Source organism: Prosopis cineraria, unplaced genomic scaffold (assembly GCF_029017545.1).
Source record: "Prosopis cineraria cultivar Desert tree isolate PC_DT_omini unplaced genomic scaffold, ASM2901754v1 PC613, whole genome shotgun sequence".
NCBI classification, from domain to species: domain Eukaryota; kingdom Viridiplantae; phylum Streptophyta; class Magnoliopsida; order Fabales; family Fabaceae; genus Prosopis; species Prosopis cineraria.
In genome coordinates, this window is record NW_026555938.1 from 4553 (window position 1) to 28645 (window position 24093).

A 24093-nucleotide genomic window follows, 5' to 3' on the forward strand; every position below is an offset into this window, starting at 1 on the left:
AGATAATCTTGATAGAGACATTGCATTTACTAGCATTCAAAAGATCCTCAACAATCAATATATCCAATTAAAAATCAACTTTCTAAGTCAAAAGGGCGATAGATCAAAAGTTAATAGTTATGCCCTAAAGATGGATGGGTTAGACTTGATATAGATAGTTTGTCAATAATCAAGGTGCTACTTCTTGCTGTGGACTCATGCAAGACGAACATGGCATTGAATCAAAAGTTTCTCCAAGTATCTTAGATATCTCCCATGTACAGGAGCTGAACTTTTGTGCATCTTGGAAGGATAAAGCATTTATTAGGTTGAAAAATTGATAAAGTTCATGTTACTTTGACTATATAAAAGCTCTCACGTTAATACAAATGAGTTCTTTATAAATCATCCTTTAACTGCAAGTATCAACAAAATTAGAAATATTATTTTGAAAGACTAAACGCGATCACCTTCGATTACGTTTATAGGAAGGCCAACAAATATGCAGATTGGTTGGCACATCAGGCTTATATCTACAATCTTAATGTTCACATTTTTTTACGCTCACCCACTTGGGTGTAGAAATCTTTTGTTCGCTGACATTACACAAAATGTCATCTAACATGTGTCTCTGTGGCCTTTTATTCAAAAAAAATATTATTATAAAAAATGATAATATCCTCATCTTGTTTTTTTAATACATTATTTATTTGTTTAAGAAACTTTTTCATATTTAAACATGCGCTTAATTTTGTCAGTAACACCAACAAAAGAGCATTGATACATATTCACCAATCTCTCTCTCTCTCTGCCCTCCCTCCCTCCCTCTCTGTGCATGAGCATCTACTACTACTCGATCTTTCCTTACTCAAGCTTGAGGACTTGGTTGGTCCATAAAAAAAGGCTTTGACAAAAAAAAAAAAGCTTTAACAATTTAATAGGACCTAGACTAATTTGGATTGAGAGGTGATAAGTATCATGAGAATGGAGGCTCCTAACCATTTACATTGATACATTCTCAAAACTTCTTACTAAAGGACCTCTTGCTAATTGATCCAAATAATTGCATACAATATTCACAGACCTTTTACTAGACAAGCAAGCACGGGGGAACCTCTTCAATAATATATATGTACACTTCTTGCACGTTATTAAAAAGTAATATTTTAATATACCCGTTTAAATTTACTTGTCATGAATTTTTTATAGAAAAAATAACAATCAATAATCATTGAAAAAAATTTATATCAATTAAAAATTAATTGTTATTAAAATTTAAATAAAAAATAAATTTAAATAAATTATTATTAATTTAAAATGAGTTATTGAAACCCTAATAACTAGTCGATAAAAAATTAATTTAAAATCAACAAACATCTATTCAAGTTTTAATAATAAATGATTCTTACTCGACATAAATTTCCCCAATGACCCTTTACTGATATTTTTCTCTTTTTATATGCTCAGTTTTTCCTCTAAATATATTTTAAATTAACGCATTTTTAACTCCATGATATAAAGGTCACACACAAATCGAATAATTAAATATATTTTTCATTTCGCAGACTTTTCTATACCTGTAGTTTTTCTCAATTTGGAAATTGGTCCTTCTTAGTTTTATTGTTTTGAAAGCACTCCCCATAGATTTATTTGTCTGTCCGTGAAACACTTGTTACATTTAGAATTTTCCCCCTGTTTCCACTGACAAGAAAACAGTACAAAGGTAAATAGTTAGACTAATGAAAAATGCACTCCATCAAAGAATCATCAGCAATCAGAGCTCCTAATCATGCGTCGTTCGAGGAAAATCCTCAATGCTTGATACATCATAAATGAAGACTAAGACCAATCATACGCAAAACACAGCATCTAAAGCTTGCATAATAATTTCGGACAACATCTAAGCCACATATTCTGTTTAAACTCTAGAAGTGGCATTTCAAGCATCAAAAAGGGAAATTTGGCTTAGAATAATCTTTTGCTGGTTTGCAGTTCAGATTTCTTTCTGGGATATTTAGGAGGCCGAGAGGAATAACACCCAAGTATCACTACTTTGCGCTCTCACTGGATGGTTCTTCTGTTCCTCCGCTGTGAATTAGCTGACACACGGATTCAGAGTGTTATTATATGTACTAATCACAGTAAGAGGAAGAAGGCGATGAGGTTAAAAAGACTATGAAATATTTGGGGACATTACCAGGATCCCAGTTGTTCGTATGCTTCCATCACTTTTGGATCTTGCTCATCTTCATAACCAATTTGAATTATCCTCGGTCCGTTTACAGACCAAAAGGCTCTTCGACCTCGCCTCCTGCAAGATGACAACAGCGTAAATTTGATGCTCAATTTGGAAACTCGGTCATTCTGAAGGCAATCAGAGGCATGCATGTAGATGCAGCCCCAGAAAGGGAGAAAAATGTCACGTAATCTTTTGCTAGTTTATCAGGTAATAGAACTAGAATGGTTTGTCAATGACACACCACGAATCTACATCATCAAATGGAAACATATTAGACGCATTCACAAGTACTAAGTGGGTTTCCTATGACAGTGCTAAGTTAAAAATGGATAATTATTAATAATAATCAAATATGAGAGTTTTAAAAGGATTGCTATCAGGGTTGTCTTCGACATCTTAATTTTACGCAACCTCACAGTAGCTTTAGAAACTCTATCTCTCTCCTCTATTACTATGCTGTGGGGCAATGCACGATGTATCTGATATCTCTAGTTCTCTACTTCCATTTTGCTTTTGAATGGCTTCTCTAGGATCATCTACAGCTATGCAAACTGTTTAACATACAACTTCTAAATCCCCTCACTCAACCCTGACCAAGAGGAAGGAAGAGACATTTTTTCATGATGAATTATACAAAATACTTAGGTTCAATAACATACTAGCTCTAAACATATGATAGAAATATTGATGAAATGAAGAAAAGAAAGAAGAATAATATTTGAAGATTGGCAATTAATGGGAGATTTGAAGAAAATTCAAGATTCGGAAAATATCTGTTATCTTTCCTTTATTTCAGTAATCTTTCCAATAAAATGTAATTTTTTAGATTTTTAGATTATTCTAGAAAATTTGCAATTAATTCTAGGGTTAGGATTAAGGCTTTATAAGTAGGCCTTAACATTTCTTATTCTGTAGGCCTTTGATTATGAATTGAATAACATTAAAATTTGAGTATTCCCTCTCTCCCTCGAGTTTCTTTTCTTCACCCTCTATCCGTCTGGTTTCTACCTCCTCTCTTTTTGTCGCTCCCTCCTCTCGTCCCTTCTCTTCTCTCTCTCTCTCTCTCTCTCTTCCCCCTTCCCCCTCCCGTTCTACATCAAATATTCACCTGTTACAGCAAAAGAGGGTACAGCAAAAGATTTTTCCTTCCTACTTTCAAATGGACAGGGTACAAAGATTCAAATCTGTTCAGTACCAATAGTGTTCAAGCATAGATTTGGAGACATGTTTCTTTCTTTCTTTCTTTCTTTTTTAAATTTACCTGCAATACAATCAAGTATATGGCTTCCAATGCTTGAATACGAATATCAGCATCAGTAACTGGTTCGCGCTCAATTGAGAGTGCAGTACCAAGTTCAAGTGGCATTTTTGATGTGTCTTGCTCACTGTATAACTGCAAAACAATTGCTTTGTCAATGAAAGAGAGTATGATACATAAACCATGTCCATATAATAAACATTCAGAAGGGAAAACACTATTATTGGTTTCTATAGTTTCATTGGGTTTTACTTTTAGTCTCTGTAGTTTTTTTTTCCAGTGTCATCAGTCCTTGTAGTTTTAGCAAAATTGGGTGATGTTTGTTCCTGAACTCTCCAACAATGTTAAATTACAGGAATTAAATGACTAAAAATACTGAAAACAAATTACAGGGATTAAAAGCAAAACATGTTAAAACTACAGGGATTAGTGATTATGTTTCCTCTGTTCAGAAATGCCAACTAAACAATAGATGACAAGGTAAGAAATGATCAAAACATGAAAAAAATAATGCAGAAAAACAAAATTTTGGGGCGGGGGGGCATGGATATGAACACTGACAAAGACCACTTGAAACTGATTGCAAGTTCGCAACAAAAGCTGGCACCCTTTAAATGAATATTTTCTATATGATTTAGGAAATTTATACTTTACTATGACAAGATTCTGTATAAAGTATTCTCTTCTTTTTTCTTTACTCTGTTAAACATATTATCATTCTACACAGCAATGACAACACTAGATGCACAGAAGATTGAGCTCTTTCATGCCTTTCAGAAGGGAATTCATACAACAAATTACAGGACCATGTAGAAGATTATTTCCGTTCTAGAAAAATTAATGAATTGGGCTCATTTTTTAAAGCAGTTAAAAATCGTTTCGCTCGGTAGGAAGGAATCTTATTTGACAATAATCAGAAATGCCAAAAATTTGGGGTCAAAGAAGGTAGATCATGTAACCTTATGGCCAGCAACTGGAAGCAGTAATGCTGGCCAGAGAAACTCAGATATCAAAAGCAAATTCTGTAGTTGATTTTCAGCTTCAAAACAACAGTTGCGTAAAGTCCCAAATACCTGCAAAGCAATCAAACATAACTATATCAGATGAGCTGAAAGTTCTGCCCAAGTTTGGTCAACCACTGACTTTTAGTAATTTAAAGTAATCACAACAAACAATACAGCATTTATGGAGAAAGCATGATTACAATACAACAATCTATCAAGAGATAATTCATAATTCAACATGAGCCGGTCAAAAGCATGAATCAATTCAGTTCCATTCACACAGTTAAAAAATTCCTAGGTTTAAAGCCATAAGCTCCAGTTATGGATGCAATGCTCAACAGCAGCAAAAGTAAATGAGTTTATATGACTAACAGAGCATCGGACCATTGACATATCAAAATGACGTAGCAGCCTCTCCAATTGACTTGCCACTTCCTTCAAGAGCATGTATAAAAATAGAGTAAATGGAAAATAGTATACTGCTTTATACTACTCAAGAACTAATATCAAGCTATTCAAACACTGCATGAGATTGAAAAACATAAATGTAAGTCATTGTAAATACCCCTTTCTTTCTCAATGAGCTGTTTGAGTCAAATTGTCTAATTATCTGCTTCAAGAGCCCCCTCCTTGGATCAAGCAGAAGCTTCCTTCCTGCTTGCTGCTTTGAGATATTAACAAGTATTGACCCAACATGCTCAAAAGGACCATCTATTACAAATTAGGGGGGAAATCACTGAACCAGAGCAATGATTTGTTAAAAATTATGAATAATCACAAAAGCCAACTACAAAGCACAGAAAATTTCAAGAACACAAAAGCCAAAAGTTTTCTTATATCTAACTATTGAACACCTTTGAGAAGAAACCTTAACCTTCACACTGGACTCTCCAGCATATTATTTTGTCTGTTCAGAATGCTACTAGTCTAGAAAATTGGTTGAAATCATGATAGGATATCACCACGTTAGCAGTCCCTATGTAACGATTTAAGAAGGCACAAACATGTGAAGATATCCAAAAGGGCAGAAGAGTGGGCAATAAGTTGGAGGTTGTTAATTAGGAATTAGGAAGTTGAGTTAATTGTGCACAGTCACAGCGTACAATAGGTGTGATCGATCTATGGCATGAAACTACTCCCTGCTAATGGGTAGGGAAGTAGTTATTTTTTTATTTCTCATTTATAGACGTAACCTAGGAGAATTAGCCTTTGATGTTGATGTTTATCACTTGCAATTTGGAGATTGTCTGCCTTTCATTAATAGTAAATTCAGTGTTAGGATTCTTTAGTTGATCCTCCGATAATCTCTTTATTTTTGCACTTTCTTTTGAAACTCTATCATAGCATCATCAATCCATGCAAACATGAAGGGAAAGAAAAACTTTCAGTGTGAGTATGGATTCTAGACAGTGGATTAAATTATGATCAAGCAACCATTATGTTTAGAGAATAAGTGAAGAAGTGCATTACAAGCCACGGGGTTTTATTTTATTTTTTTAATTATTTTACAACTATTTAAGCAATTGACCAAATAAATTTAAAAAAATCTGGACAAAAGAATTTTGTATTAATTCTGCAGAAGTCACATTGAGCTTGGATGGACGCACCATGACCTTCATGGGTAGTTCTACAAAATGATCTGACAAGCTTCATCACATATAGTCCATGCATCTTATCATCATCAGTCTGACAACCCGACAAGAATCAATAATTGATATTTCCATAAAATAAATAAAAAGGAAAAAAAACGATACCAATGCCATATTCTGTATGATGACAGTAGTAGCCATTTCATCAATTATAATAATATAGTAAAACTCCAAAACATTTTCAGATGTCACCTCATGCACGGATGACATTCACAAATTGAAAAAATAAATTTAAAGAAAGCTAAATTACAAAAATACCTAATCATCACAGAGTAACATAAAACACACCTGGAGCAAGTAAGTGCTGCCAGCATCCAGTTGCGTAAGATTCACCAAAAGCATGACAAGCAAGCGTGTAATGGTACACTCTGGCTTGCATAAAACATCCATTGCAGTTTTGATCATTCCCAAATGAACCATCTCGGCTGCTAGATTTGAGTTTTGAGATAGATTAACAAGGGCTTCAGCTGCAGGTTCAGAAACCTCCTGGAAGGGCATAGCAGCTCTTTTGATCCATAACTACGTCTTGAATAAATGCTACCCCAAATTGTGAATTTGCTCATGGATCATAACATTAATATTTCCCAAAAGTTTAGTTTTCTGAATTTTTTTTTTCCTTCATTCTGGGACTAGATGAACAATCTTGAAACACCACAAAATTCATGATTTGGATAAACATTTAGGAGGGGTGTTTGGTTGGAGGGGAGGGGAAATTTTTTGGGGGGATTGGGAGGGGAGGGGTAAAATTTGTTACACCTTGACCAGTATGCAATTCAAAAGATACAGATACACTTCTCAAGCATCTCAACACTAATAAAACGAGAATAAAATTATTCATATATAATTATTTTTCCTCTCCTCCTCTCTCCTCCTAAACCAAATAAAGTAATATCAACTCCCTCGCCTCGCCTCAAACCAAGCGCACCTTTAATTAAGTTTTTTGGGTCTAAAGAAACAGTTTGAGTTATTCATTCTTTTGCATCCAGATTTGGAGACACCGAAAAACTTAAGAACAATAAATGTAAAATTGACTCTCTAGATTTCAAAAGCACCTTCGGACCAGCTAGGAGTTGAGATAATGATGGTAGCACTGTCTTTGCATATTTGGCCAAGGATTGCAAGCCATCATCAGAGCCAGTTAGTCCACGAACTATATCAACAGCAACCTTCGTTATCTGTGAGACAAACAACACGCTTCACTATTATTCGATGCTTAATTTGTTTATTTATTTTTTAAAAAAGAAGAGTCCCGTCATACATTAGTACTATATCCAAACTGTTATCACGCTATTGATTTTGCAGGAACTAAATTTTTAATAAGTAAGAACATGAAAATTGTTTAATGTTAATGTTCCTAAAAGAAGCTCGTAGAACTCCGAATATAATTTCCCGACAATTTCATGGAAAAGAAACAAAACGAGAAAGTAAGAAACTTTACTTGAGGTGACGGAGAAGACAGGAAGCCTATAAGCTCCTCGAGCTCCGTAGCCATGGTTCTTTCAGTTCCCGCGGGGCGCCACCGCACTGCACTGCAAATGTCTGCAAATAGTCGCCGCACCAGACTTGGGTGGGTTTTTAAGTTGATTATGACATGATACGACTCCGTTTTGTCATTTGCTTTGCTTTTTGGCTGGCTTGTTTATTTTAAAAATCCCACATCATTTGGCAAACAAAATGGAATAAAATATAACATAAAAAATGATTATAATTATAAATAAAAAAATTCTTCAATTTTTTGAACGAAAATAATTATGTAAACAATAAAATACATATCTATTCGCATTATTTTTGTAACTTGATTGGTTTAATTTTAACTTGATTATATATGGTTCATTTCAAATTCTCAATCTTAATTTCTTTTTTTGCAACTTTAAATTGAATTTTTAGTGTTTACTTCCTTAATAGCCTCACGCCTTCTTGCTTCTGTCTCCTTACATTGTGCTTGGTTGAAGTGAAATGGAAAGGAGAAAAATAAAAAAAAAGAAAATTTTAATTAGTTTGGTTAAAAAAGAAAAAAAAAGATTTCACAAAATAGGGTAGGTTGTTGAGGAATTTTGTTAATAAAAGATGTGTCTTTTAAAAGAATTTCAATATAATATCGTTGCAGCTGCTTTATTTCTTTCTTTTTTAATAAAAGGGAAGGAAAAAAAAGCAAAACAACACAAAATAAAGTAGAAAGAGAACAGAGAACTAAGGAGGTTTAAAAAGAACATCTCCATAGAGGTGTTCAACTTAAAGATTGTGGAAGCTCAGTGAAGTATTCAATGCTTTCTTTGCACGCCTATCAACTTCATGGTTTCTAACTCTAGGAATAAGAATAACCTTTATCCTCAAATCCCTTTACAGCAACTCACTTGCTTCTTTTATCACCGATGCATATTCATCGTAATCTATATCACCTCCTAGAAGAAGGTTGACTACTTTAGAGCAATCAAAAAACAAAATACCAACTCGAATTCCCTTATCCCATGCAAACTTTAAGCCTATAACACATGCCTATAGCTTAGCAAAAAGCGCATCCCTTTTATGAAGCCTAACAAGTAAGCCAACTTTCAAAACATCATTCCCATCCTTGACTATACCTCCACACCCCACTAATCTTGTGCTTATCGTGTAGGCACCGTCAACAAAGATATTAAAGCTATCAAATTCTCGATTTAATACAGGAGGACTTTAAGATACTCCTTGCATACCAAGATTATGCACACCAAGCTTACTATGACTCAAACTCATACATCTAATACCTCTAGCATGTGCCACAATGTTGGCAATATCTATATCCTTCCCTTGAAAAACAAATTCATGACGTCTCTTCCATAAAAGCCAGCAAACAATAGAGAATCATTCAATCTAAGTATCAACATTCCTTCCCACATTAGAGCTCAGATTCCATTTGAACCAATTCGATGCATTTAGAGTAAAAAATTTCTCAAGATGTTTAGGTCGAACATTCCTAATCTAGATTTCTTTCAATAAGGCACAATCTTAAAAAAACATGTAAAATATCTTCACATTCATAAGCACATCTAGAGCAATTAGCATCAACACACATACCTCAATTTCATCGCACTTCATTAGTCAACAATCTATCTTGAATAGTTAACCACAGGAAGGACTTACACTAAAAAGGAACCTTCAATTTCTATAATTTTTTATACAATTGTGAAGGAATAATGTCATCATCATGACATAACTCATAAGGCGACTTGATGGTAAAGTACCCATTCTTTTTTGGTCTCCAATGGATAGAAGTTTGCCTATTAGGAAGAGTAAATTGCTAAAGGCCTGTTTCTAATAAATCCCAAGTCTTCTTAATACCATTCCAAATCCTTGACCTAGGTTGTTTCCTTTCAATTTTTGGTAACAAATCATCCCCATATTTATATTCGGTATATACAACTCTAGTCCAAAGAGATTCTTTTTTATGAATAAGCTCCCACCCTTTCTTTATCAAGAAAGTCTGATTTTGCATAGTAAGAGATTTGATACCCAAACCACCTTTATCCTTATTTTGGCAAACCTTATCCCAAGCCACTAAGTGAATCTTCCTTTTCTCCCAGGAAAACCCATATAAATGATCTAAAAAGCTTCTCTACTTCATCATAAATCATAGTGGGAAGAAAGGCTATTTGCATAGGATATTGGGGAATAGTAGACAACCCAGACTTGATCAAAGTATTCCGTCCCACTAAAGAAAGATTAGAAATCTTCCAATTATTAAGTCTACTCTTAACCGTATCCACCACATACCTATAAGTAGCCTTTTGTAACACATTTATGATGTACAGGGACCTTAAGATATTTTCCAAGGTCAGCTATACTAGAAAACCCCAGAAGGTCAGATAGTTGATTCGTCCTGGTATGAGACACATTAGCAAAGTAGAAGACTCGAGTCTTTGCTTGATTAACTTTTTGACCTGAAAACATACAAAACTAAGAAAGGCAATTCTTAATAACTTACACTTGCTCAATAAAAGCTTCCATAAAAATCACAAGATCGTTAGTAAAATATAGGTGTGATAAAGCAGGTCCCAATTTGGTAAGTCTAATTGGCTGCCAAGAACCCTTATGAATTTGATCCTGTATCATATAAGCCAACTTCTTAATACAAATCACAAAAAGATAAGGAGATATAGGATCACCTTATCGAAGCCCCCAAGTAGGCAAGAATTCCTCAATCCCGTGACCATTTCAAAGAATTTGCATGCTGGAAGTGTCTAGGCATCTGTAAATAATATCAACCAATTCAATTGGCAATTTTAATTTGACTAGACAATCCCGAACAAAATCCTATTTAATACGATCATAAGCCTTTTCAAGATCTATCTTTATGGCCATAAAATGTCTCTTTCCTTTCATGTTCCTTATTAAGTGAATTACCTCTTATGCAACAATAATATTATCAAATCTCTCCCTTCCAGGCACAAAACTACATTAGTTAGGAGCAATGATAGAAGGCAAAATCCATATTATTCAATTAGATATCACTTTCATTATAATTTTATAAACCACATTGCACAAACTTTTAGGTCAAAAATCACAAATAGTTCTCAGGTTCTCTTTCTTAGGAATAAGCAGAATAAATGTACCATTAAGGTCCCTCATTAAAGAGGGATATCTAAAACTACTCTGCACCATAGAGATTATAGAAGTCTTAATTAATTTTCATAGGTTTTGGAAGAATAGAGCATTCATCTTATCTATACCAGAAGACTTCAGTGGCCTTATATCAAATAAAGCTCTACAAATCTTCTCAACAACATTCTAGATAATCAGTTTATCTGAACATTACTAACCTCAAGAAAAGAATGAGAAGACTGAACAGAATGTCTTTGACCCCTATCATCCTTTAAAATGTTAGAGAAGAAGCTTTTAGCAATCTAAGTAATCCCTTCAGTTTCATATTCCTAAATACCATCTTCCTTCATAAGAGCTTCAATTATATTCACCTTTCTTCGAGCATTGGCTTTAGCATGAAAATATATAGTATTTTTATCACTAGAAACAAACCAATCATACTTAGCTTTTTATGCTTAAAGGAGGCTTTCTTGCATAAGAATCTCCTCAAGATTAAGCTAAAGTCTGTGTTACAGCTCCTCTCTCGTAGGTGCATTAAAATAGGGTTGGTTCGTTTTAGAAAGACCTTCAAGCCTATGAATCAATAACTTTTTCTTTTTTTAGATGCCCAAAAACTTCATCCTTCCATTTCATAACAACCTCAGTAAAAGAACTTGTATTGTCATTCTAGTTAGCATGATTATTACAGTTCTCATGTACCAATTAATCAAACTCATTATGAAGGACTTAAGAAGCAAGAAATCTAAATAGCTTAGGTTGTGAAGGATATGAGATAGCATCTTCATACATCCTCAAAATAATAGGCTTGTGATCAAATTTGCAATATGGTAAACTGAAAATAGATGCATTTGAAAATCTACAGCTACTGTCCTCATTCATGAGTACACAATCAATTACCCTTACACCTAGTTCTATGCCAAGTAAACAACGACCCTTTATACTCCATATCAATTAACTCTAACTCATCTACTAACAAGCAAAAATTTCGATCAGCAATAGCAGGATTTTAAGATAGAGATCGCCTTTCATAGCTAGACAAAGTACAATTAAAGTCCCCTCCTATGAACCAGGGGCTATTAATGTTTAGGTTAATATACCTTTGTTCATTCCAAAGAAGATTTCTATTAACACATTCAAGCTTGCATATATAGCCATGCCATAGCAGCTCATACTGCTCCTCTTGACCTTGAAACGAATATATTGAGCATGATTATTAAGAATCTCAACTTTTCACTCTAAATCATCCCACAAGAGCTAAAGACCTCCACTATATCCTCTTACATCAACAATGTAAAAATTTTGAAAAACAAGAGACTTGGCAATATTATAAGCATTCAGACTACTAGAATGAGTCTCTACTATAGCCAAAAAGTTCCACCTTATATCTACACTTCAATTCTTTAACAAGGCATAGGAAAGAACGTTACCCAGTATCTCTAGAATTCTAAAGCATAAAATTTATTAAAAAACAAATTAAGAAGAATGCGCTTGCAAGCCCGATCTAATACCTTCACAAAAGTGTGATATCCATTTTAATCACGACATCCAGCTCTTGAGGAATTAACCTAGCACTAGCTGTTAGCTGATTCACGGTATAGTACCCACTTGCATCTTGGCCCATGTCGTTCACATACCCAACAGCATTCAATTCCAAACAACCTGGCTTATTAGCCTTTTGAGGAGTGGCCCTACCAGACGTGCCTTTACCATTATTTCTAAAAATAGAAAATAAGTTTAGACAGACAAAATCGGGCTCATTTCAGCTTATACTAGGTGCTATATTTTCTTTAGTTTTTCCTTTAACCTTCAAAGGGGCTTTTCTCTTTCCCTCCATCGGGATCTACTCTAATTTCTTATTTAAGATTTCCTTGCCAAATTGACACTACTCCTCATATTTCTTTCCTTGCATAGTAGCATATTTATTATTTGCTTTACCTCCTTACTCTCCAAATCCCCATTTTCTTGGCATAACATAAGACTTCTTCATCTCCTTCCCCTTAATCAAAGTATTTGCAGCTCCCTTTGGCTTTAATTTCAGCATCTTGAAAAAATCGCATTTAACAATTACGTCAGGACTGTGTTTTCCACAAGCTAATGTCTTCGATGTACCTTTACCATTCTAACCCACTGCAGGAGTCACTTCTGTCTCTCTTGGCTTCTTTGACGTATTCTCTACCATATTTTGACCATCCTTTGATCGTATAACCTTAATAAACTTAGATATTTACTGTTTCTCTTCAACTAAACTTATATTCTTCCCATTTTCTTGCTTATAAACTTGAGCTCTCTCGGGACAAGCATTCATATGATGCTTAAATTGGCTACAACCAAGCAGAAGAGATGAAGACCTTCGTAAGCAATTTTATACTCTTCAGTGTACACAGTGAAATTGGGCATAAGAAGTTTGCTTAAGTCGAGTTCAACATATATTCTAGCAAAGGCACCCTTATCAGAAATAGAAGTAGATTGATCAACCTTTAAAGTAGTACCAACCTTATCCCCTATCATCCTAAAAAATTATATATTATATAATTCAACATGCAAATCCAAGACATGAATCTAAGCAGCTATCTTTCTTTAGTAGAAAAGGAGACAATGAAGTATCTATTACTTAGTGGTGTAATACGCATAGGCTCCTTGATCTGCCACATTCTTGTCAACCTATGTCTTAAAAACCTTAATAGGATATTATGTCCCAATAGTTTTGCAATAAGGGAATTTAACTAGGGCTTACTCCAGGCAAGATAGGCTTGTTCAAGAATCTTCAACTCTAGGCTCATCATGGAACCCTAATCATCAGTCAAATCCTCCTCCTCTAATTCTTCCTTACTCCTCTTCCCTTCTGCTCTCTTATTAGCCTCTTGCACCCTTAACTTTTCAAGATAGCTCTTCCAACCATGCATAATATTATCAGACTTATCATTAGAAGAAAGAAATCTTACAGAATTCAGACTCAGTAAAGAATCTCTACAAGATATCTTCTTCTAAGTTCAAGTCATCATCAACTATATCCTCTTTCCCACTTTTACGTGTTATATTAGTACTCGTATTGGAAAAAACAAAGTTGCCCTTTCTTTCATTGATTCCACCTCCAGGATCATCGCCCTTCCCTTTACCACCTGTTACCTCTGTTGATCACCAATCACTCTCTCTTTTTCTTACTCATGTCTTCACTACATTGGTAGTCCTTTTTAATTGCTTTATTTCTAATGGGGATCGAATAATTTTTAAATCATATTGGATTAAATTAAAATTAAATTTAAAAAAAATTAAAATGCTCTTCAATTATTTTTCTTAAAAAAAAATTTCTCATCCACTTGAGGTCCTATGCTAGCTAGCTTGGGTGGAATAATTTTTTTAAAAATAATGGAGTTCTTGTCTTGATCATGGATTACACTGTGCATCAGGGGCGTTCAACTTGTACCTATTCTGATTGACCCGATTCTATCCCAATCATATTGAGACAAGATTTTGTGGGATGGAATGAGAAAGGAGTTAAGGATGGGACATGGGATTACCCTTAAGATGTCCTGTCCTATCCCGAATATTATATATGCATATATATTATTATTTTTTAGTTTGAAAATATACATCAATTATATCAATTACAAAAATCTTATTTAAAACTAAGTTTTTATTATTAATAATTTTAATGATACCGAGTAAGCAGTACATAGTAATATATTTCTTTGTAATATAATAAATATATTAATATAATTTATTCTTATATCTATCTATTTAATAACTTTTATTTATATTGCATTTTTTGCTCTATTTTTAAAAGAGTAATTAGTTTAGCATATTTTAATTAAAGAAGAAAAATAATGACTTGATATTGTGCCTGACTTATCTTTTATTGTTGCTCTTATAGTTTAAATATTACTTATAATTGCTATCATAATGTGTTATATACTTGCAATTGTAATTAATGTAATTCAATAATTAATTTTAAATTATTGTGATGACGTGTTGTTTTGATTTTAAACTTAATAAATTATATGATTTAAAATTTTAATAAATATTATTATCTAGACCTTTCTCTCACATTATTTAATTTATTAGGATAGCGAAATGTCTTGATTCTATTCCAATTCTTACAAAATGCATGATAAAAATTCAATCTTATTTTTTTAAAATAAAACATGAGATAAAGATGTTTCGATTTTATTCCATATGAACACCCTTTTCTGTAGCAAAATCACCATCCCGATAGCCTTTTTGTCTTGACCGTCGATTGCACCGTGTAGCGAAATAGGCTTAGATGTTTTCCTACTCTTTTAATCACAAAGTGATGCCAAAGTTTGTGCGCCAATGATTGTCACTTTCATACTAACTTTTGATTTTCATTTGAAAATTTTTTTGAGAAGTGATTTCAATTACCTTAAAATTTTATGAAATATATAAAATATTTTTAATTTTTAAATTTTATATATTTATAATTTAAAAAATAATAATTTAATATTAAACTCATACTTAAATTGTTATTTTTTTTATCAAATTATTATTTTCTTTTGTCAAATTATAATTTCACAAGATTTGAAATTTAGAAGTATTTTTTGTATTTTATAAAACCTCTTGATATTAAAATCCTTATAAGAGATCTTAGAGTAATTTTTTCTTTCTATTTTGAAGATTTTATAAAGATAAATATAATATATATAAAAATTAATTATAGAGTCCACGTAAAGGTATTTTACTAAAATGAAATTATTATAACATTTGTTTCATTTTAATTTTGTGCTTCTCACTCTTAAAGTATTATTTTGATGCCTTAAGACTACATATTGTTTTTTTATGATTATGGCACTCCCTCATCCCCATGAGTGTCGCTTAGTTAAAATAAAAAATCTTTATAATTTAATACTTGCTATATCTTTAACTTTCTTTTTCTTTATATTTGGAAAAATATAATTTTTAGTTCTTATATTTTGTTTGTATTTTGTTATAGGTCCTTATATTTTTTTTTAATGTTATGAGTTTTTACACTTTTATTTTTTGATATTCTAAATTTTTAAATGAATAAAGTGTAGGGATCTTGGATGAGCATAAAATACCAAAAAATAAAAGTATAGATATCCAAAATACAAAAAAAAAATGAACCTATAACAAAATATAAGTAAAGTGCAGGAATTAAAAATTATATTTTTCTTCATATTTATAGATATCTCCAAAGTCCAAACTTTTATGGAGCATATCTTGTGTCCCCACTCATTATAATTTATAATCTAATAAATTATATTTAATAATTGGACACAATATTTTTTCAGGAAATTTTATAATATTGAAATTTCTTTTTTTCCCCACCTATCTCAAGTATATATTTAATTCATCTTTTAACTCCGATTTTATTTGAACAAAATATCAGACTAATAAAAACTTTTTATCTATATCTACAAGCATTTAGATCTAAATTTTGAAATGTTATAATTAATATTTCTCTATTTTAATATATAAATCACTTTTTAAAAATATAATTTGATTTACTTTATAAGTTATTTGTTAATAAGATTGTTTTGTTTTAAATTAAAATTTTTAAATTATTCTTAAAAAGTAAAAAAAGAAAGATAAAAATAATATTATATAATTAACTTACTTTTTATTCTTTACTTTAAGATTATATTTAAAATTTTATTTTTTTTATTTTTTTTATTTTTATTATATTAATATTAATGAGGTTAATGAAAATGATTTATGAATAAGATGAGAGGGGGTATAATTTTTTTTTTGGTTCATGAAATAAAATAAAATAGGACGATTCACGCAAGGTGCTTGAGGCCACAACAACGCTAATTGCTGAAGATTACGCGACGCCGGAACCAGAGGGCATAATCATTCTCGTTCATCATCGCGACATTCACCGTCTGCCCACTAAAACGCTGTTCAAGGCCGCTTTATCTGTCGGTACAAAAAAGCAAAGATCTTGAAACAAGTGAACCAAATTGTCATTAAAAAAAAAAAGAAAAAACGAAAGAAAAAGTTAAACCTTTTGCTCGATTCTGTCTGCGAAACGCGTAGGCTTGGGAATCACAAGTGAAGTGCGGATCTTGATAACGGACAACACCAGTTTGGCCGCCCAAAGATTTACCCGCTTTTGCTTGATTTATCTAGTTTGTGCGAAGATTTCGTTCTGTGTATGTTACCCATGGTAGATCGTACGCCCACCCCCATCATTTTCCCGCCTCCGGTCTGCTCTCCGATGAGGTATCACAGAACCCTGAGTTGATTCTCTTTTAATTCTGAATCCATTTGCTTGTAGATTTCTTCTAACATTGTCCTGCTAGTACTTGATTTTGGTTACGTGTTTAAACACCTTAATTTGGAAAATTTTATGCGAAGCATTGTCGTTTTGATGATTCCTATGGCATTTCTGTCTTTTAATTTCTCCTTTTGAACTTTGTAACTCACTTTTGCTTCCCCTTTCTTGGGGCCAGGAGTGATGCAGTTCACTTTCTGAAGGTTTTTCGTGTGTCTATGTATCTTCATATTTGGTATCTCAATTGGTAATCTATTTATGAGTTTTATTTATAAGGACGGACAAATACATGAGCTGTCGGATTCAAACTTAATGGGATTCGGAACAGGGATTGTATCCCTTTCCTTCTTTCTTTCTTTTTTAACTGAGGATTGTATCCCTTCCATTCTTCATTGTCTTTCCTATTTGGAAATGGCATTTTCAATGAATGCCATGCCTTTCATGGTCATAGAGTAGAATGGTGGCATACACTTTCTCAGCTTCATATGGTAATGTTGATTATAAAATATCGTTATAGTAGCGATGTTGAATACATACCTCTGCCAACTATTGACTTTTCTAACTTGAGCGTTTGATCCTATGTAGTGAGGACTATCAAATTTGATACATGCAAAAACATTAACCACGGAGGCCTATAGGGACTTGTACATGTTTGAGTTTGGAACTTGGATATGATGATGTGTTGATGAGATGAGTAATTTTTGAGTAACTTGTCATCCTTTTTTGTGAAAGTTAAAACATGGATTTTTTTTTGGCAGATGACGCGGTCTAAATCTGAATTGTGGGACCTGCTCTGCAATGGCACAGTATAAGAATAATGGTGAATTCTTCACTGATCATGGCTTTCGGGTCTTTCGTCGTGGTAGAAGGTTTGGTCGTTTTACTAAACAGAGACTTTCAGAATCTTTGTTGCTTCTCATTGCACTACTGTCATTGTCTTTGACAGCTTTTGGACTGAGAATGTTTTTTTTAGGTGAGGCTGGAGACTTGAATCGTTTAATTTGGAACATACATGTAATGTATTTATCTTTTGTCGCACATACATAAGTATAGACGGACCAAGCTATCACTTTCCATCATGCTTCTTGTTTTATTCTTCAGTAATGTTTTTTTTTTTTTAATTTCTCGCACCTATATGATCACTAAGTTGTATTCATGGAAAAATTATTGTTTTAACTGAGATTTTTAAAGGTTCTATAGAAGTAGTATCAAATTGTAAGTCATGTCAGAATTTTGCTTCTTATATTCTTGCAATCGTTCCTCTACAGCTAAAATGGACTCTCAGTCCCCAATTTTGGACTCTAAGCCCCCAATTTTCCACAAACTGAAAGAAGAAGGAAACTTAAAAGAAGAAATTTTGGTATCTGATGTTGGAAGGCCACCTAAAAGCAAGCGTCGGAAGCAACGTAAGAGTCAATATCTTGCACATCAATAAGTCAATGTTATCATTATACTGATATTTAAGTGCTGTGCTTCCATTATTCTATAATACTTTTTGACACAGATAGTACAATCAATTGTTCTGTTTTCAATTAGATTTTCTATTTATGAATTAAAGTTTTATTGTGAATTAGTGGGATAGTGGTTGTCTATGTCCTTAATAACTATGATTTAGTACTTTTGGTTTAGATGGAATTTATTCACACTATAAGCAGTCTATATGTCTATAAGTAGGATAGGATTCATACTTGCGCAGTTTAGAGAAAGAACCTCTCGTCAAAATTCTCTTTTCAGTGCCTCATCCATAGAATCTCGCTACTGTCATGATAAGGGTCACATAGCCTGCCCATCATCCCCATTAAGGCCCTTACCTTAGCAACTGTTCCTGAGTATCTGTTGCAGCCTGTAGATGATGACATGGCGCTAGCATCCCTACATTCCCTTAATATGTGAAAGGTGAACAAATTAGTGGGAAACCAATGGGGAAAACTTCCTAAAACTTTCTGAACTCAAATCTCAATAGACATATTATTAATGGATGGGAAAGGTGAACAAAAAGATAACCGCCTACTTTAGTCATACAGACTTCACAATTATAATATGAATCAAATTTAAATTAAAACTCCTAATAAAAGATAGTTATCTAGGATATAGATTATCATAGCCTGATAATTCAAAATAAACCAAAATAATAATTCTTGTACAAAAAATTTAACTGGATAAAAGAATAAAAAAATGTAGTACCTGCATCAAATCTATGTGTGTGAGTGAGAGAGGGTGGGGGAGGAGGGAGGGAGAGAGAAAGTTAAAGACTCATTGAGAAAACCATGTTTGAAAGAGCACAAATCATTGAATCAACCTCAATAAAGTGTAGAAGGATTGGATATTGAATGGATAATTTTCTTTTAACAAGCATAATTAATCATATAATGTGAAAATCAAGCAGCAACCATCAAGGCTGGTGAGAAAAATCTTGCTGAGGTGAACCTTGTGCTCTTTTCTTCTGTTGTAATATAATCATTAAGATTTGCCAAGGATCTGTTCCTTTGCTTTAATCTATGACGTAGCACAGATTTAGTCAGTGGCCTTTTTATTAAATGTTTAAAAAGAAAGGGGACCTTTCAAGTTCTTAATTTGATGATAACAAATAACATGCTAATCCATCTTTTCAATTATTTATCAGCACTATTATTTGGATTTATGCATTTTAATTCCATAATTAACTAGATTATTTTCATCCTATGTTTTCCCTTAACATCAATCTTTCAGATTTTCCTTGTGAAGTTGGGCTTCTGGAATCGGTAGATGGCATTCTTGAGCCAAAGAACTACATTAACTACACCCGGTTTTCACTAGAATATACTAACAAAGAAGAACAAAAGTCAGAAAATAATTTATTTGAACCTCGATTTGGAGGACATCAGACTCTTGAGGAAAGAGAAAAATCATTTTATGCGGTAAACCAAACACTTCATTGTGGTTTTGTCAAGGCGGAAGGAGGATATTCAAGCACTGGCTTTGATTTAGATGAAAGAGATAAGGCTTATTTGTACAACTGTAAGGTTGCTGTTTCTTCTTGCATTTTTGGAAGCTCCGATTTTCTCAGGAGGCCTACAACTAGATTGGTAATTCTGTCATCTATTTTCATTCTTTACTTGATGTGGAGTTCATAAGATTTTACAAGTATTGTTGGCCTTGTGTGTGCGTGTGCGTGTGTGTGTGATGCTAAAATTGTTTCTAGAAATAATTGTACTCAAGTGATTAAAATTTCGATTGAACCTGTTCTTTTCCTTATCCTTTTGGCTATTGGAGCTAGATAAGTTACAAGTATGTAGAAGATGACTAGCACTCTGAATTTGGGCATCTTTGTTTCTTCACCTGCCCTGTAACTCTGCAGAGAAATATGCAATGGTAACAGAAAGACTGATGAAGCAAAACAAAATGTATAGAGGAAAAATACATGAGAGGGGGTCATGCTCAAATACGCCATTCACTACACTGGATCATCTAGATTTAGTACATTTGGTTTCATATATGAACTGGTCAATGACTAGCATCCTCTTAGAATATTCCCAGTTTAGTTTTCTTCATGATGATTTTGATTAGGTGTGTCATTTTTTGTTATCTATATTTGTTGAATGGGTCTAATATATGATAATATTAACATATTATGTGCTGAAGGAATAAGAGAAATTACCTGTCTTCCTTGATTTTATGACTAAAAGATGTTGATAACTTAGTTTATCATGTGTGCGCTTTATAGTGTCAACTTTGAAGCATCTGTAAATTACTTAGCGTGTATTATATATTATGCCTAATTGCTGCAGATCAGTCAATATTCAAAGGACAATGTTTGTTTTGTTATGTTTTTGGATGATCAAACTCTGTCCAAATTGTCATCTGAAGGAAACAGTCCTGATGATAGAGGGTACATTGGCCTCTGGAAAGTAGTTGTTGTAAAAAACTTGCCATATGAGGACATGCGGAGAACTGGCAAGGTGCCAAAATTTTTATCACATCGCTTATTCCCAAATTCTAGGTAGTTCTTGCAATTCGTTGCAGCATCCTAGTTTCTTGGCCATCCATTCCTCAATCCAACGTTTATTTAAAAATCCTTGATTGTTAGGTATTCCATTTGGCTTGACAGCAAGATGCGACTTAATGCTGATCCGTTGCTGATTATTGAATATTTTTTGTGGCGGAGGAAGGCTGAATATGCCATCTCAAATCATTATGATCGCCACTGTGTCTGGGAGGAGGTACTCCAAAATAAACGCTTGAATAAGTATGACCATGCTGCAATTGATGAACAGTTTAACTTCTACCAATCTGATGGACTCACCAAGTTTGATCCTTTAGCTCCTAATAATCCTCTCCCAAGTTGTAAGTCTCCTTGGTGTCTTTGTTAATTGTGGAAATTTTGTTGCGTCATGTGATTGGTTACGTGGTTCTTTGTTTTCCACCTTGCAGATGTTCCTGAGGGTTCCTTGATAGTCAGGGCGCATACACCAATGTCTAATTTATTTTCATGTCTTTGGTTCAATGAAGTTGATCGATTTACATCGCGTGATCAACTAAGCTTTGCTTATACTTATTTAAAACTCAGGCGAATGAATCCCAATAGGCCATTTCACTTGTACATGTTCAAGGTGGGTCATTCTTTGTTCTCTATTTTTTTTTGTTCATTGTTTAGTTTGCATGCATTCTGTAATCTCCATCTGAGAGTGTATTAGTTGGTGGATCTTGGTCTGTAATGACTATGTATAGGTCATACTAAACAAATCATGTTCCTTTTGTACACAACTGTTGGTAACTAATGTTGTGAAAACTGGACCGAACTGGACGGTCCAACTATCACCCACTAAATAAAACAGCTTGGTTCAACTTTGAACCAATTAAGCATTTGGACTGAATTGACCCAGATTGAATTGGGTGGTTTTCAAAAAACCCGATTTAACTTGGAACCCGGAGCGGTTCAATTCAGGTCAAAGTTTAACCCCTAAAAAAAAAAAAAACTAGGGCTCTGCTGTCTAAAAAAAGTGAAAACAGATATCGCCTTTCTCATCTCCAGCTTCAACCTTCAAGCCTTCAATGCTCGCTCAAATCTGTTCTGCACTGCTGCCTTCAACCTTCAAGACATATATTTTGGATTTGTGGTGTCATTGTTTGGGACTTTGAGCAATTAGAAAATGTTATGCAATGTGGATTTGTGGTGTTACTCGATAAATTATTGTTTTTTTGACAAATTAATGTCTTGTTTATATATATATATATATATATGCATATAAATATTATTTTTTTATTCAATTTTTATGTCACCGGTTTGACAACTAGTTGAATCATGAGAACCATGACCTGCTGTTCTTTTTGATTTGACATTTGGTCCGGGTTTTAAAACACTGCTTGAAAAGCTTGCTTGGTCAAACCCTCCTGACAAGTCTTGCATCCTAACAGTTTTGCATTCTTTTTCATCAGTTCTACTTATCTCTCATCCTTTCTGCATTGTTGTGTGTAAATTTTTATATTTCTAAATAACTGAGATAATATATATAGATATCATAAATCTCTGCAGGATTGTGAACGCAGAGCATTGGTGAAGCTATTCCGGCACAGGCTTCTTCCATCTTAACCTGATACTGCTTGATCAGTTTAACCTCTGTAAGGTTGCCTTTTGTGGTTGCTTTCGTCCTGTAAACCTGAATGGGACTCTTACCTTCTTTAATGCTCCATTATTTTTAAGGATTAGACTTAGATATGCTCCCTCCGGTTCTAAATGTTGGAACTAGTTGAGGGGTTTGTTTTAGTCATAAATGTAAGATCTCAATATGCACCTCAATATCCATTGTCTCTCGTATCTTTTATTTTCTCCCAAACTAACCCAGTACCCCTATAATTAGATTCTTGTATGATGTATGAGCAATGTTGTGAATAAAGGAAGGGTATTTTAGGAAAATGAGTACACATTTTTTTTTAACAAATAACCAACTTAATTTCCTTAATCTATGAATAGTTAACTGGTTCTTGCATTTACGATCGAAGGGAGTTGTTCATTATAATTATACCCTTGCCGTCAAGATCTCTGTAATTCAAACAGGACAAGTGCATAGTTTTTGAAACTTAATATGACAAATATATGGTTAGTTGGGGAACCATACTGTTATATGCAAAAATCACACTTCGTTATGTTATCATCAGGCTCATACATTTGTCATGTTGTAATTAGAGAGCCTGATGGCAAAATATATTAAGATAGTGTTGGCATGAATTTCTCTACCTTTAATTTATATTCATTGGGGATTTGGTCAAAATTAACATTCATACCTGAGCCCCTGACGTGATGTATCTGATATGAGCAGGGATTCACCCTGAAGCGGAGTGTATTTTATCATACTTGGTTTCTTTGTGGCTTTGATTCGTCGAAGTTGACGTAAGATTAAAGCTTGGACAAAGAGTACATTGCTTCTCAGAAGTGGACTGTTTCTTCTCCTTGCAATCAATGCTGAAGATTATTGCTGCTGCTGCTATCTGATGAAGAGAAAGGTGATGAAGGTTTTGATTTCTCGGCTTCCTCACGTTCGCTAAGTAGGCGTGAAGTGGAGAATTTTGCTAACTTTTATTGTTTATTTGTTTGTATTTTCAATTTTGTTAGCATTGACATGTCACTGGTCCTCTGTTGAAAGGTTAGTGATTAGTAGGACTAAAATTTTGTAAATTGTTTTTTCATGCATGTACTGTTTTTTATTTAATATATCTTTTTAACTGGGCTAACTACTGAATTTTTGAAATTATTTGTTTAGCACATGGTAGAGGGAATGTTTTAAAATCCGTTTAGCACATTACTAGATTTTACATCATGACCTTCAGATGGGTTTTAAGTTAAATAAATCATACCTTAAATATGAAGAGAGAAATGAAGATGATGCAGACATATTTTGAATATATAAGGTCAAAAGTGAACTAACCTAAATTACAGGTACAGTTGTTTTGTTCCTTGTTCGCTTATTATTATTATTATTAGGTCTCATGGCAGCCATATATGGCGATCATTAGCCATGTCATTAGAAAAAATTAACGGTGTTAAAAAATTAATAAATACTTGATGATTATAAATTGAGTGAAAGTATAAGATTAAAAGTTAATTTTTTCAAAAAAATTGAATAGAGAAATATACAGTTATTATTTTAATCTTAAAT

At 33.3% G+C, this 24093-nt stretch overlaps 2 protein-coding genes across 10 annotated transcripts; one reads left to right on the plus strand and one right to left on the minus strand.

Annotated features, from left to right (window-relative positions):
• Nucleotides 1–2496: 2496 nt before the first annotated feature.
• On the minus strand, nt 2497–7690 carry LOC129297792 (uncharacterized). 6 transcript variants are annotated; one of them, XM_054936129.1, is made up of 8 exons: nt 7568–7690; nt 7182–7304; nt 6418–6615; nt 6088–6166; nt 5046–5191; nt 4853–4915; nt 4436–4549; nt 2507–3611 (listed from the first exon to the last, which is right to left on the minus strand). In XM_054936129.1, exons 1-8 carry the CDS (start codon nt 7619–7621, stop codon nt 3423–3425), a joined length of 966 nt encoding a protein of 321 aa, XP_054792104.1. In that variant the 5' UTR covers nt 7622–7690; the 3' UTR covers nt 2507–3422. The 6 variants fall into 6 exon arrangements, with proteins under 6 accessions (XP_054792107.1, XP_054792108.1, XP_054792104.1 ...); XM_054936130.1 differs by having other exon boundaries at nt 2508–3611; nt 4865–4915; XM_054936132.1 differs by lacking the exon at nt 6088–6166 and having other exon boundaries at nt 2497–3611; nt 5046–5141.
• Nucleotides 7691–16472: 8782 nt separating this feature from the next.
• LOC129297794 (probable hexosyltransferase MUCI70) lies at nt 16473–23683 on the plus strand. Of its 4 annotated transcripts, none has more exons than XM_054936137.1 (9): nt 16473–16908; nt 17719–17933; nt 18229–18366; nt 19670–20025; nt 20728–20939; nt 21027–21283; nt 21371–21549; nt 22473–22563; nt 23257–23683. In XM_054936137.1, exons 2-8 carry the CDS (start codon nt 17759–17761, stop codon nt 22527–22529), a joined length of 1374 nt encoding a protein of 457 aa, XP_054792112.1. In that variant the 5' UTR covers nt 16473–16908; nt 17719–17758; the 3' UTR covers nt 22530–22563; nt 23257–23683. The 4 variants fall into 4 exon arrangements, with proteins under 4 accessions (XP_054792112.1, XP_054792111.1, XP_054792110.1 ...); XM_054936135.1 differs by having other exon boundaries at nt 16474–16908; nt 22473–22558; XM_054936138.1 differs by lacking the exon at nt 16473–16908 and adding an exon at nt 17934–17974 and having other exon boundaries at nt 17775–17829; nt 22473–22558.
• The last annotated feature ends 410 nt before the right edge of the window (nt 23684–24093 follow it).